The 13,213-nt window shown below is 54.2% G+C and overlaps 1 protein-coding gene across 2 annotated transcripts; it reads left to right on the top strand.

The window, feature by feature from the left end:
• Positions 1-4,642: 4,642 nt before the first annotated feature.
• Positions 4,643-9,579, top strand: Kncn (kinocilin). 2 transcript variants are annotated; one of them, XM_027936981.2, is made up of 5 exons: positions 4,643-4,685; positions 4,812-5,042; positions 6,087-6,159; positions 6,795-6,865; positions 7,732-9,579. In XM_027936981.2, exons 2-5 carry the CDS (start codon positions 4,892-4,894, stop codon positions 7,809-7,811), a joined length of 375 nt encoding a protein of 124 aa, XP_027792782.2. In that variant the 5' UTR covers positions 4,643-4,685; positions 4,812-4,891; the 3' UTR covers positions 7,812-9,579. The 2 variants fall into 2 exon arrangements, 1 of the variants encoding a protein (XP_027792782.2); XR_011709017.1 differs by lacking the exons at positions 4,643-4,685; positions 4,812-5,042; positions 7,732-9,579 and having other exon boundaries at positions 5,730-6,155; positions 6,791-6,866.
• The last annotated feature ends 3,634 nt before the right edge of the window (positions 9,580-13,213 follow it).

Genomic DNA, 13,213 nt, shown 5'->3' with positions numbered 1-13,213 from the left:
TCAAGAAAAGGAAGAATAAACTAGTTTTTCCAGGACTGTATAGCAGGAATGGTAGACCCAAAATCCCTTCCAGAAAGGCTTTGGACTCAGGGTCTTGCTGCCAGGGTTCAAATCCCAGCTCAGCTTCTTACTATCTGGGGCCTTGGGCAGTTTCTCAGTTTCTGAGAGTCTGGCTGTTTTCAGCTACAGATGTAGGTCTCAGTGCTTAGTTCATGATGCTGCTGTGGACATTACAAAGTAGTAGTAAGTGTCAACAGAGGTTCTCAATACACACTGTAGGTCCCCCATAAATACCAGTGATGGTTTTAGTTCTTTTTTTTTTACATACATGACAATAGTGGAATGCATTACATTCAACACAAAGATAGAACTACAAATATATGTATGAAGATATAGTTCTATCTTTTTGTGTCTCCTAGAGCAGACATTTCAACCCATGGTCCCAGTGATAGGACCCACTTCCTTCAGCTCAGGGAGCCCTCTTCAGAATGGCTTGTATGTTGTGAAGATCCCTCTGAGGCTTTCAAGATGAGACAAGCCTCTGGCCCCCTATGGGATCCTTCTGCTGATGGTCTTCTCTGCCCCGGGGGCTGAAGTCCCTATCCCGAAGGGGCAGCTATTGGGCCAGGGAAAAACCAATAGAATGCCAAAGGAGCCTGGGAAGTCCTGCTCTGCTGCACTGAGGCAGATATGGCAACTGTAGTAAGGGAGGCTCTGGAGTAGCAGAGCCCCTCCCAGGCATGCTATGGCGGAAACCAATTTCCCTACTCTAGGGCTCACTCTGGGCTGGGCCTTGGAGAAGAGAGCTGGTCCCAGCCTTTTGGAGTGTCTTAGACCTCGGGCCTCTTTCCACAAATCCAGTAAGCGGGCCTTGACTCCAGCCCCAGTCCTGATTCAACTGGACCTTGAGAACTTCTTTCTGAGGGCATCTGCCCATAGGAAAGAACTTCTGTGCCTCCATGTGTCACCTGCCTGAGCTCTGGGGGCCCCTCCTGCCTCCTGGCCCACTGTCCCTTACCAAACCCAGCTCCATAATCAGCAGTGCCTTGGTCCCACGCCAAGTGCTCCAGCTGCTGCAGGTCTGGAGGGGGCTGAGAGTAAGGTCCCCCCAGGGCTGACATGCTTGTTGCCATGGTAGCGGTTGCCTTGGAATCCGCTTCCCATACTTCAGCTTCTGAATGGTCCAGGAAAGCTGCCTGTCCCCCCAGGGACCAGTGAATTAATCACACTCTTTTCCAGGGTTCTCAGCCCTCAAGGAAGATAAACAGAACCAAACCAAGCTGGGGCCTATTTGCCCACTCTTCCTCCCCACCCTCACCCCACACTGGGTCTTGGCGCTTCTGAGAAAGGAAGAGCACAGGCAGACCCCCTCCAGCCCCTGCCTTGCCAGAAGACACAGAGATCTTGAGGTGGAACCTAGCAACATGCCATGGCCTAACCTCACCCTGAGTTCCGTGGCTCCAGGAGGACACATGGGGCTTGGGTTCTGGATGTCCCTGGGCTCTCACCCATCTCAGCATTGCCCCTTGAACTCATTTACCTATTACTACAAGCACATCACCCAGGGACAATTTCCTTTTTCAGGAATTACATAATCCATATTGAGAAAAGAATTGGCAAGGCTCCCCATCTACATTGGTAACTGGTTCAGGAACCCTTAATGATGTTCTCTTGTCGAGGGGAGAATGCATTTCCTGACTGGTTCGTTTGACCACAGTGTCTCCCTCTGATGGAGGGTGCTACGGTTTGGATATTGTTTGAGTGTGTTTTCCAAAGGTTCATGAGTCAAAAGCTTGGTCCTCCATGTGTCAGTGTTAAGAGGTGACAGAACCTTTAAGAAATGTGGCCTGTGCATAGTAATTAGTTCACTGGGGGTGCTGCCCTCAGAAGGGACTGATACTGGTCTTGTGAGAGTGGGTTGTTATAAAAGAGTAAGCCTGGCCTCTCCCTGCTCTCTGGTTTCTTGTCTCACCAGGTGATCTCACACTCTCACACATGTTCCTACCACTGTGATGCCATCCCACATGAGGTCCTCACCATGAATGGGGCCACCCAATCTTGGACTTCCAGCCTCCAGAACTGTGAGCTAAATAAACCACTTTTCTTTATAAATTTGCCAGCCTTGGGTATGAAAATGGACTAATACAATGGGTTTGCTAATTCCTCCTACCTCAAGTAAAACAATATGGAAATTTAGGACTTCTCCACTAAGCAAGAATCTGGGCACACAGGTTCTATTGAGGACTCTGGGGCAACTCTTCTGCCTCACTATGTCTCAGTTTCCCAATTCATTCCATAATGGATCTGGAATGGCTTTATGGTTTGGTGAACCTATAACTGAAAATGGCTTCCTATGTCTTTCCTCCTCCCTTGACTCTTTCTGGGCTATGAGGGATTTAGAATGTCAAAGAACTCTTAAATTTGAATTTGGTTTTCAGTGTTTGAAGGTCAGAATGTTGTGGCATCTGAAACTTGCAATGCCTGGCCCTAGCCTCTGCACCCCCAGATGAGGCCATCCTTCAGTGAATGAGGTGCAGTGGCTGGCCTAGATGCCCAGTGTACGGCAGAAAGCATGGCCTCAGGGGTTCTGTCTTGCTGATGTGGGAGAGCCTCCCTCCTTAGACCACAGAGGGGCCACTGCAGGCCCTGCCTGGCCCAGAGTGGCGCAAACACTTAAGGGGAGTGGGGGCTGGGGCACTGTGGAGGGAGCTCAGATTCCCAGAGCATGGCCTCTTGGGAACATTTTTCATGGACACTTATTTTGGCAGCTCCTCCTGAAACTAGTCAGTGGGGGATCAATACATGTGACAGAGACATGAGCTGTCATTTGTTGCCTAATTAGAGGAATAATCAGACCTCAGCCTGGAAGGAGGCACAGGGGATGTTAGCAGGGCAGCCATGGCTGGTGAACACCTGGCTCAAGGGGCTTCCTCTTTATGGGAGCCTGATGGCCCACCCATGATTTGCAGTCACTCTCCAGCTGCCTGGCAGTGTCACCCACTCCACTCCAAAGAAAGATTGTTGGTAGAGTCGGAGGTTAACTGGCTCTCAGAGTCCTTTTCTCTTGGTAGACCCAAGGTGGTCACATAGGCACAAGCCCTCCCCCTGAACTCTGTCCTATGTCCAGATGCCAAACCCAGGTCCCTCTAGCCATGGCGTTCTGTGGACCTCACTTCTGAGCTTGCCCTTGATGGTTCACCCTGTAGACAGAACAAAGACAGAGAGCAGGCCCCTGAGGTGGGGCTCTGGGACAGTGGTGGGCAGCCCACTGACCAGGTTTGGTCAGCAAGGTTGCACGAAGTGGGGTCAACTGTGCAGGTCCCACTGGACAAGGAGGGGTTTTCCAGACGGCAAAGACCAGGCAGACACTCAGAGCAAGAGAGCAGGACAGGAGTGGGGACGGCGGGGAGTGGGCAGCTGTGGAGGCAGATCTTGAGCATGACCCAGATTGCAGACATGATAGGGAGAGAGGGACAAAAAGAGGCCAATGGGGCTAGTGACAGGACCCTAAGCAGAATGGGTGGGACCCTGGGAACTGCCCATGTGGGGACCAGAGCCAGGCCCTATTCTGGGACGGCAGAGTACCTGAACCATAAAGGGCGACAGAGAATGCAATGAACAAGGAAGGCTGGACCTAGGGCTCAGCTGGATTGGGCTGGTTACTATGCTCATCCTCAGGTGGGTGGACCCTGCAAGGCAGCCAATCAGGCAGTGTGGAGGAGCTGAGGACACCGCCAGGCCCCAGCCTCTGCTCCAGTCCCACTGACATCCAACCCCCCCCCCCTCAATTCATCTTCCCACCCTACCCCATACCCACCACTGCACAGATACCAGCCATTGCTCTTCCCTGTCAGCTCCCAGCTGGGAAGCTGGGGACAGATGACAGGCTCACTCTCTCATCCCACTGGCAACTAAAAAGGGGGTGGGTACCAAGAGTACCAAGGAAAAGGGGATTCTTTAAGGCCAATCCTCAACCCTGCCAAGGAGTCTAGAGGTTTTCAAGAGGGGGGAAGGGAAAGGGTGTAGGGAGGGCAGAGAGTGGACTCGGAGGGCCACCTCCCCCTCTCTTCTTCCATCCCTCTTACAGTTCCTGCCTCTTGAGCCTCCCTCGTCCAACTCTCCCTCCATGTTTCTGTCTCTGGACCTCCAAGCAGAGGCCTCAGGTGCCCCTCCAGGACAAAGGGCAGAGGACAGCAGAATGAGACTTGAGCATGTGTTCAGGGAGTCTCTTCACAGCCCTGGCTTCTGAATCCCATGTGAAGCCACCGGCTCATTCTTCCTGCTCTGGAACCAACAGTGGAATCTGGGCTGACTGCCCACTGGGCCTCTGGGACCCAGGCAGCAGCTCACATTGCAACCTCATGAATAACCCAGCACCTCCCAGCTGCCTACACCTCAGAGGAACCCGTGTCCCCAGGACCAGCCCCCACCCCTGTCTCTCATTGCTTTAAACTTTAATAGGCCCAGGTTGGGTGGCAATTGAGCAGGTGCCAGGGAGCCAGGGGAGGATGTCCTGACGGGGAGAGCTTGGACTGAGCTCTCCCAGGACTCAGATGGAGGCTGGCAGAGGAGGATCCCATGGGTCAGGCCCAACTCACTAGAACTCTGGCAGTTAATGGGGAAAGGTGGCAAGGCAGAAGTCCCAAGAGTGGCCTTCAGTTCATAAGGCCTTTAGTGGAGTAAGAGTAAGTTGGGGTATATAAGTCAACGTGTAGCTAGGGGGCCTCTGACAAGCTGTAGAATAGGGTTGCAGATGAATCTAAGGATTACCAGCCCAGACCCTTACTGCCTTGCAAACTCCCACGCTGTAGGCAGAGCTCCAACCAGTGGACAGCCAAGAGGACAGAGACCCTGCAGGACCAGCCGGAGACAGAGCCCTGGGTAGGCCTACATGGACATCCCCATCAGCAGCAGAGACTTCCACTGCCTGCAGCTGGCCTGTGTGGCCCTGGGTCTGGTGGCTGGCAGCATCATCATCGGAGTCTCTGTGTCCAAGGCTGCGGCTGCCGTGGGCGGCATCTTTCTCGGTGCTGCTGGGCTGGGTGAGCAGGAGCTAGACAGGGGTAGGGGAAAGAAATTCTGTGGGGACCAAGAGTCTGGTCAGGTGATTGAGAAATGGCGGGGAGAGGTGGTGGGGTCAGGGGGAGTTGGTGGGGGGGAATGAGAGCTAGAGGTGTGAGCAAGGCAGCCCTTAGGGGTGTAGGGAGGAGAAGGGGATCGAGGCAGGGCTCGACCTGTTGGCAGTGAGGAGACTGGAATGAAGAGGTTGATTGTCACAATCCCTTCTGGTTGTCCCCAGCTCTGTGGCTCTGGGCCCTACTTCTTGAGTTTGTGGTGGGATTTGTCAGCCTGTTTGTGGTGGGTTGATGGGGGCTGGCAAAACAGTACGGCTCAGTTGAATAGTTTCCTTTTCTTTCCCTGTTTGTCTCAGCAGCAGCTCTGTCCACCTGTCTGTCTGGGGCAGGCCCACTGACATCTCCACAGTGATGTTGAGTACCATCTCTCATCCTCTTACCACCTTGAGCTAAAAACAGAAGCTGGAACCCTAGGCTGGGGGCTCTGGGCATTCATAGCTGCAAATTCAAGCATAGCACTTGTTCTGGGGAGAGAGTGGGAGTGGGCAGGGCAGAATCTGCTCTGCTACTACCCCTCCAGGTCTGGGTGGGGAGGAGCATGCAGAGGAGCCCCCATGGTCACTCCTAGGGGCCCAAGGGAAGGGTGAAGGAGAGTTGGTGGTGTTGGTGTCAGTCGGCCCAGTTCCAGCCAGCTGAGAAGAGAGGAAGGTAACGACTCTTCACCTGGGTACAGTAGAGCCAGAGCCTGTGGCTTTCACAGCCTATGGCCCCTTCACATAGGCACGGCCCCTTCAACCCAGGCAGGGTGTTGGGGAGCAGCCCCACGCGTACTCTCACCAGCTTTCATTTACACACTCATAGTCCCAATACTGTGCACTTGGGCTCCTCCTGCACACACCCAATCACCTTCAAAAACCAGCCCCCAGGCTCACAGCCCACCCACATTTCCCCGCACTTCACACTAGCCAGGCCCCCTCCCCATCCCAGAACACTCTGTGTCTCTCTTCTCAGGGCTCCTCATCTTTGCCTACCCCTTCCTGAAGGCTCGCTTCAACCTGGAGCGCATCCTGCCTACAATAGGTGAGTCCCCTCCCCCCTTCCCTGCAGACCGCTCTGCCAAGGACTGTGGAGACCCTTTGTGTATAAGTCTGTGACCAATGGGGAGGTGGAGCAAGCCCATGTGTAAGACTGCTCCTGACTGTGTTGGAGTTGCTGTGTGTGTTGTACAGGCGTCGCCATGACTACAGTGTAGCAGGCTACAGCCTGCTGCCTGTCGCAAAGGTGTCTGAACCTAGGGAGTCCATCTTCCTTGAGAGGTTTTTCTATTCCCCCAAAGCCTCCAAGATCTCTAGAAAACCCCCTCACACCTGCAAGAACCCTCTGTCTCCCCTCAGGATCTCTGAATAGCCCCCACCGTGTCTCAGCAACTCACATACAGACACCCAACTCCTCAGCCCTGTGGGGCCTTACATAGCTCTGATTCTCCCTAGGACCCCCATCTCCTTAAAAAATCTGACACCTCCTTTAAAAACTCACTTCTTCCACCCTTACCCAAATCAATCCAGATTATGTGAGAGACTAAAGGAATGCAGTGGAGTAGAGAGCAGCAGGGCTGGATATTAGACAGCAGGAAGAACTTTCCTTCGGAACCTGAGCTTGATTTGAAGTGGGAATGGCTAACTAACCAGAGGAACTGGGGTGGTCTTATCCTTTAGAGAGCCTGAGAATCCACCCCAACCCAGGATCAGACCAAGGAGAGGGAAGATCTGGTACCAATGGAAATAAGGAAGGTAAGTTTCTAAAATTCTGGAGTCCATCTTTCATCTTCCCTCTCTGGCCTGGCTTTGGAGCGCAGGGAGAACCTTGAGAGGCATACAGAGGGGCCTCCCCAACCAGGGAGGCAACAGTTAGGTGTTCTTCCACGTGTCCAGTCAACCCCTTCTTGTTCCAAGGTGAGCTGATCTCTTCTTGTTGGTCCTCAGAACTTCTCTGTACTGCCCGGCCTGGACACTGGCACAGAGGACCCCTCACTGCCCCTCCCCCTCCCTAGGTCCCACACCCTAGTTTTCCCACTTTCTTCTCCATGGTGGAATCTGACTCTCAGAGCTGATACCTGAAACCGCATATCTTCCAATTCCCCTTCTCGTCCCTCCCACACTGGAAAATCCCAGGGCAGGAGTGTATCAGAGTGGCCCCAGCCTGCCGTCTATGCCACCAGGGCCAGGATGCCTTGTACTTATTCAGCAGAAGGTCCCATGCCGGATGTTGTCAAAGCAGCCTGCGTGATAACTTGTTTCGTTCTCACAAGAACCTTGTGAGGGAGCTACTCTGTGAGCTTCATTTTATATATGGGACCACTGCGGCACAGAGAGAATAGTGGCATGTCCAGGATCACACAGTCAGGAAGTGATAGAGCCAGAACTCAAGCCAGGTTAGTGCTCCGGAGCCCTGCCTTTCCCACACCAGGCTGCTGTCTTCTTGATGGGTTGTTCTGTCCTCTCTGGGCAAAACGGGGCCTCTCCTCTCTCCCCATCTATACCAGCTCTGCCCTGGGGTCACCAGGCACTCCAATCCCAGGTCCATATGGGTTCCTCCGACCCCAACAGCTCTATGGGGATGTGTTCTCAGGTAGCTCCTGTCCTGGTCTCTCCTCCAGGAGCCCGCAGCAGCCTGTCCACTGTGACCAGGACGCTGGAGAAGCTGAAACCAGGAAGCCGTGGGACGGAGGAGGGCTAGGCAAGGGCCACCCCTGCCCTGCCCCCCACTTCCTGACTATTACCCATCTCAGAGCCCTCCTGGGTCCAACTTAGAAGATCCAAACCAAAAATGAACCAGGCTCTGGAGACGCCAGACCAGCATTTGCCTCGGACCCAGACTCTTTAGAACAGATGCCACTGGTGTCACATTGGCCCCATGGGACTCCCTTGTTTCAGCCACTTAACCTGACATTTCTCTCAGGACTGCAACTCTGCTTTGTTCCCTTTTTGATCTACTGACTGGTTTCTCTAGAATCTGGAGACTGGGTCCCTGACTACACCCAGAGATGCCTCAGGTCCTTGCTTCATCCTGACCACAGAAGCTGACCACAGGAAACACAGATTGGGAGCCCAGCTAAGCCCCTCAGCCTCCGCAGCCCGGGTAGGAGGAATGGACCCAGATTCCTTTCAGAACATCAAGCTCCTGGTCAGTTCCTCAGGGACAGGCTCTGAGCAGCAGTTAGTCAGAGGGGGCCATATCCCCTGGTCCCTAGAGGACACAGACTCACAGAAGGACAGACCCATTGAGGGCCTTGTATACTCTGGCTCTAGATAAGCCTCTAGCTGTCCCTTTTCTCCCCTGTCACTGCTCCCTAAACAGGACCTATGTTTACTTCCAAGCATGGGCTTGTCTCTGGAGTGCTCCTTACTCCTTCTGCCTATGAAAACTCCCCTCCTTTAAAGGCCCAGCTCAGAGAACCAATGCTCTTCTCATCCTCTTCCATCAGCCTGTGTCCTCTCTTGACAGCTCCAGGAAGGCTCAAAGTCTTCTTTTTCACGAAATAACCATTAAGCCTACTGCCCTTTTTCTAGTCCCTAGCACAAGACAGGGCACACAGTAGGTGTTCGACAAATGTTAGTGGCTTAAATTTAATGGAAAACAACTCCCAAGGCTTCCCTGGAGAGCCATGTCAGGGCCCCATCTACCTGGGCAAGGAGACCAAGGTGCACATGGCCAGGTAAAAGATACCATCTTCCCTCCACACCTGCACCTCTAGGCCAACAGCATTCTTTGAACTCATGTGCCCTCTGTTCTTGTTTGGGAAGCAGGAGATAAGCTAGGAACATTCTTAGAAGCCTCCTCTGATGTCCCTGTGCTTCCATAGCACCAAGGTTCCCTCCAGCACAGTGGAGGTTCTGGTTTTCAGTGGTTCTGGGCTGTTTCTCCCCCTTGAAAGTGAGAGCAGAGAGCTAAGAACACAGAAGGCACCCAGTGCATGTTGGAAAACCAAACCAAAGTGGAAGAGCCCATCTCACTACACAGATGGGAAAATTGAGGGCATACAGGAAAAGGGATTTGGGGAGTCCCCCAGGGAAAGTCATGGAGCCAGACTTTGCATCCAGGTCTTCTGTCTCTGCAGCTGAGGCTACATCCTCTATACAGGTGCAGGACTTACTCCCTGACCACACTTGGACAACCTCCATAAAGGGGCTGACTTTCACAAATTCTGGCTAGTTGTGGAGAGTTTGTTCCCCCAGACTGAAGGAAGTCAGCTTCCTCTCTCCTTGAATTTCCCCCCCTCTCCATCTCCCTTCTGCCTGCTCCCTGCATTTCTCCTTTTCTTCAACATTAACAATAACTCAGGTGCCTCCTTGATCAGTGAGAAAACCCTCTCCCTATCAATCTTCAATTCTCACTTCAGTGCCCCAAAGAGATGCCCAAGGGTGGAGATGGTCCAATTAGGGAAGGCAGAGCCTAAACTGCAGGAAGGGTGACCCCACCCCACCAGCTCCTCCCATACAGGATCTCCCCGATGTCAGCTATGGAATCCCTGATTCCTGGCAGGGCCAGGCACAGAGAGGCTCTGGGGATCAGGATGGGATAAATTAAGGAATGAACATATGAAAAGGCAAAAACTGTATTCCAGCACCATGGTGCACTCCTATAATCCCAGCTACTGAAGAAGCTGAGGTAGGAGGATCACAAGTTCAAGAGCATCCTGGGCAATTTAGGGAGACCCTATCTCAAAACTAAAATAAAAAGAGCTGGAGATGTAGCTCAGAGGTAGAATACTGTTGTGGGGATGGGGCAGGGAAGGCAAGGGTTATGTCCACTTGGGAAGAAACTGGTAAAGGTTCAAAGGACCCGTGCATCAGGATGGGGGTTCTCAAGGTCCAGCCTTGGTTCCTCTCTTTCCTCAGTTGTGGGCTTCCTGAAACCTGCTTTCCTGCAGGTGAATGTCCCCAAGTGTGTCTCCACCTGGCGTCTCCCAACCCCATCACTGCAGTGGTTCATGTAAGACACCTGACTTCTCTTCCCTTACACACTTTGAAAAATGGGGAGGTGAGCCAACCCAGCAGGCAGGACTGGTATGGTAGGTAGTATCAGGGGACATGTCTTTCCCATCTGACCAGCAACAGCACCCTCCAATGTTTCAGCATGGGGGCCCTTGCTCTTCCAGCAGTCTGTTCAGTCAAGGAAATTGGTTTTTCCCAACAGCCCTGTTCTGACACTTGGGTTATGGCTGTGCCCTGCCACTGCTGTCCTGGGCTGGGCAGTGAGAACACAGCAGTGAACTAAAGGTAGAGAGTGCTTGGTCCATCGTCTTTGATGGACCAATTTGGAGGAGGAATGTTCCAATTTAGGGAGCAGAGGATGAAAATAAGACTCACGTTTTAGTCGTCTCCCCCATCCTTACCCCACCCCACACCACCCCCATGCCCATGGAGCTGAGCCGGTTTCCTCATCTGCAAATGGAGGAGAGTTGCAGCAGCCCCTCACAGGACCACCACCCTCAGAGAAAGTTTGCCTGGCGCCTCGACACATCAGGTGGGGCTTGGCAGCATAAGCGGATGTGTGAAGGGGAAGGTGGGCAAGATGCCCTCCCAACTGAGCAACTTCAGGACCTGGAAGGTCAGCAGCTCCGACTCCCACCCAGGCCTTGCTGCAATAGTCAGCCTGGAGCTCGGCCCTGTGCCCAGCACACCCTCCCCATGCGTCGTGGGGATAGTGGCATAAATTCCACCAGGATTGGTCCCACGGAAACCTCTGGCCTATTACATTTTGAGAAAAGGGCCACCCTGTAGGGGCTCGTGTGGCAACACCCCTTTCTAGGGGGCAAGTACTGGTGACCGACAAAGGGGTGCTGAAAACAAGCTCCATCCCTGCAAAACTCTCCCCACCCCACAACGCTGGGCCCCCCAGGCAGTTAGAGGCTGAAGGCAGGGCCACCGCCACCGGCATGGGGAGCACTGTACCCCGCCGGGCTCTGGGAAGTGCCCCGCGCCGTGGGGGCGGCGGGAGGTATTTGCCAAGGAGCTTGCAAACCGCGGAACCTGGAGGAGCCAAGCCGAGAAGGACGGCGCCGCGCAAGTGGGGGGGGGGGGTGCTCGGGGGAACGCGGCTCGCCCCTGGGCTGCCGGGCCGAGGTCAGCTGCCCACGCTCTGCGAGGGGCCGCGGGTGGTGGCAGGTGGTTGGGAGCTCCGCTCAGCCGGCTCCGCTCCGCCGCCAGCTCGGCCAGCGCGCCGCTCCTCCCACCTGTCGCCGCGGCGGCTGCTCCGCGGGAGCCGGCTGAGCGGGGCTGCGCGTGTCGCGAGGAGCCCTGGGCCCAGTGTGCCCGCCCACCCGGAGCCCCTCTCCCAGCCTCGCTGCTGGACTCTCACAGCTTGACGGGTGGGGTGGACACCCCGCCTGGCACTCCACCCAGCGCCTCGAAGAAGTCTGCAGGCAGCGCCCCGACTGACCGCAAGCGCTCCCTGGCCGCCCTGCGCTCAGGGGTCAGCCCAATCAGACTACAGGGCAGTGTCCAGACACCGACTCAGGTGAGTGAAGGCTGCAGGAGTTGAGGAAAGCTGGAGGGAGGGCGAGGGGGGGAAAGGGAAGGGGCGGCTTTAAGAAAAGGGGGAAATACTCTGTCCAGTCCTGAACTCCCAGGAGACAGGGGAAGCAGTGCCCAGACAAGGGGTCAGGAACACGTGACCTTGAGAAAACAGATGTGAGAGGGACACAAGAAGAGAAGACACCATGAACTGGCTGCCTTGGACACCCTCTGCGCTATCCTTTTCCCTCCTGCTCTTAACTCTGTAGAATCTGCCTTAGAAGCCCCTTCCATCCCCCACATCCTCCCAAAGACCCAAAGTAGAGAGCAGTGAGCACCCTGCAACTTCAAACCAAGAGACAAGTGAAGCCAGGAAGGCAGAAGATGGACATGGATGGCCTCCCTGAACAATGCCTGCTTTCCCCATGTATTTAACCAGTATTCACTGAGCACCTGGAGAGAGGCAGGCACCTCACTGGGGACACAATGACAAGCAAGGAACACATAATCCTGCTCCTGGGGGAAGCCAGTTGGAGCAAGCATACCTGGACACAGGAGTCACTTCAAGGGCCCTGGAGGGAGTGAAGAATCTGAGAACCATGAGTTGGCAAGTTAGGAAGAGGGAAGGAAGGAAGGAAGGAAGGAAGGAAGGAAGGAAGGAAGGAAGGGAGGGAGGGAGGGAGGGAGGGAGGGAGGACCCCGACTACACTGGAAAGCAGAACTGGGATGGGCCAGCTGAAGATGAAGCCCAGGGCTTAGGCACAGGGGTCTGGGTGTCTACCATACCTGCTGAGTCAAGCTCACCATACCTGGTCAGTTCAGCTCACCAACCCTGGTCAGCTCAGCTCCACCGGAGAAGAATCAAAGAGCCACTTAAAGCTGAGTGTGGTGGCACATGACTGTAATCCCAGTGACTTGGGAAATTGAGGCAGGATGATGGCAAGTTCCAGGCCAGCCTGGGAAACTTAGTGAGACCCTGTCTCAAAAATAAAATAAAAAGGTCTGGGGATGTAGCTCAGAGGTAGAGTGCCCTTAGATTTGATCCTCAGTACCCCCCCCCCAAAAAAAAAGCCACCCAGAAGAGTCATGGTTGGAGCAACTGCAGTGTGGGCCCAGGAGGGTCTTATTGTTCGGAAGAGATGGAGATGGTGGGTGAGCAGGTATAGCAGTGAGTCCAGAGAGGAGGGGACGGATTCAGGGATACTTGGTAGGAGGATCTGCAGGATTCTGAGATGGGTTGGAAATGTGTGGAGAGAAGCCTATGGGAGAAGGAGGGGCCAGCACTGGCTGAAGCTGTAGGCTTTGTGGGAGAAGGAACCCGTATCCCAGAGACAGAGTGTTCCCAGGAAGGAAGACTCAGCAGACTGAAGCTAGGGACAGCAGCATATTCAAATGGTGTTCATTGAACTCAGCAGTCTGCTGGTAACCTTGGTGAGCATGGAGTCCAAGAGTAATGGAGCAAAAACCAAATTGGAGTGGATGATGCTTGAGAAGGAAGTGAAGTATGGAGAGTAAGCAGTGCTTTCAAGAGGGGGAGAGAGGCCAGGCAGGCACTGTGGTGCATGACTGTAATTCCAGTTACCTGGGAGGCTGAGGCAAGAGGATCATAAGTTCCATTCTCAG

This window comes from Marmota flaviventris, chromosome 10, assembly GCF_047511675.1.
Source record: "Marmota flaviventris isolate mMarFla1 chromosome 10, mMarFla1.hap1, whole genome shotgun sequence".
Taxonomy (NCBI): Eukaryota; Metazoa; Chordata; class Mammalia; order Rodentia; family Sciuridae; genus Marmota; species Marmota flaviventris.
This window is presented reverse-complemented; position numbering and strand designations above follow the sequence as displayed.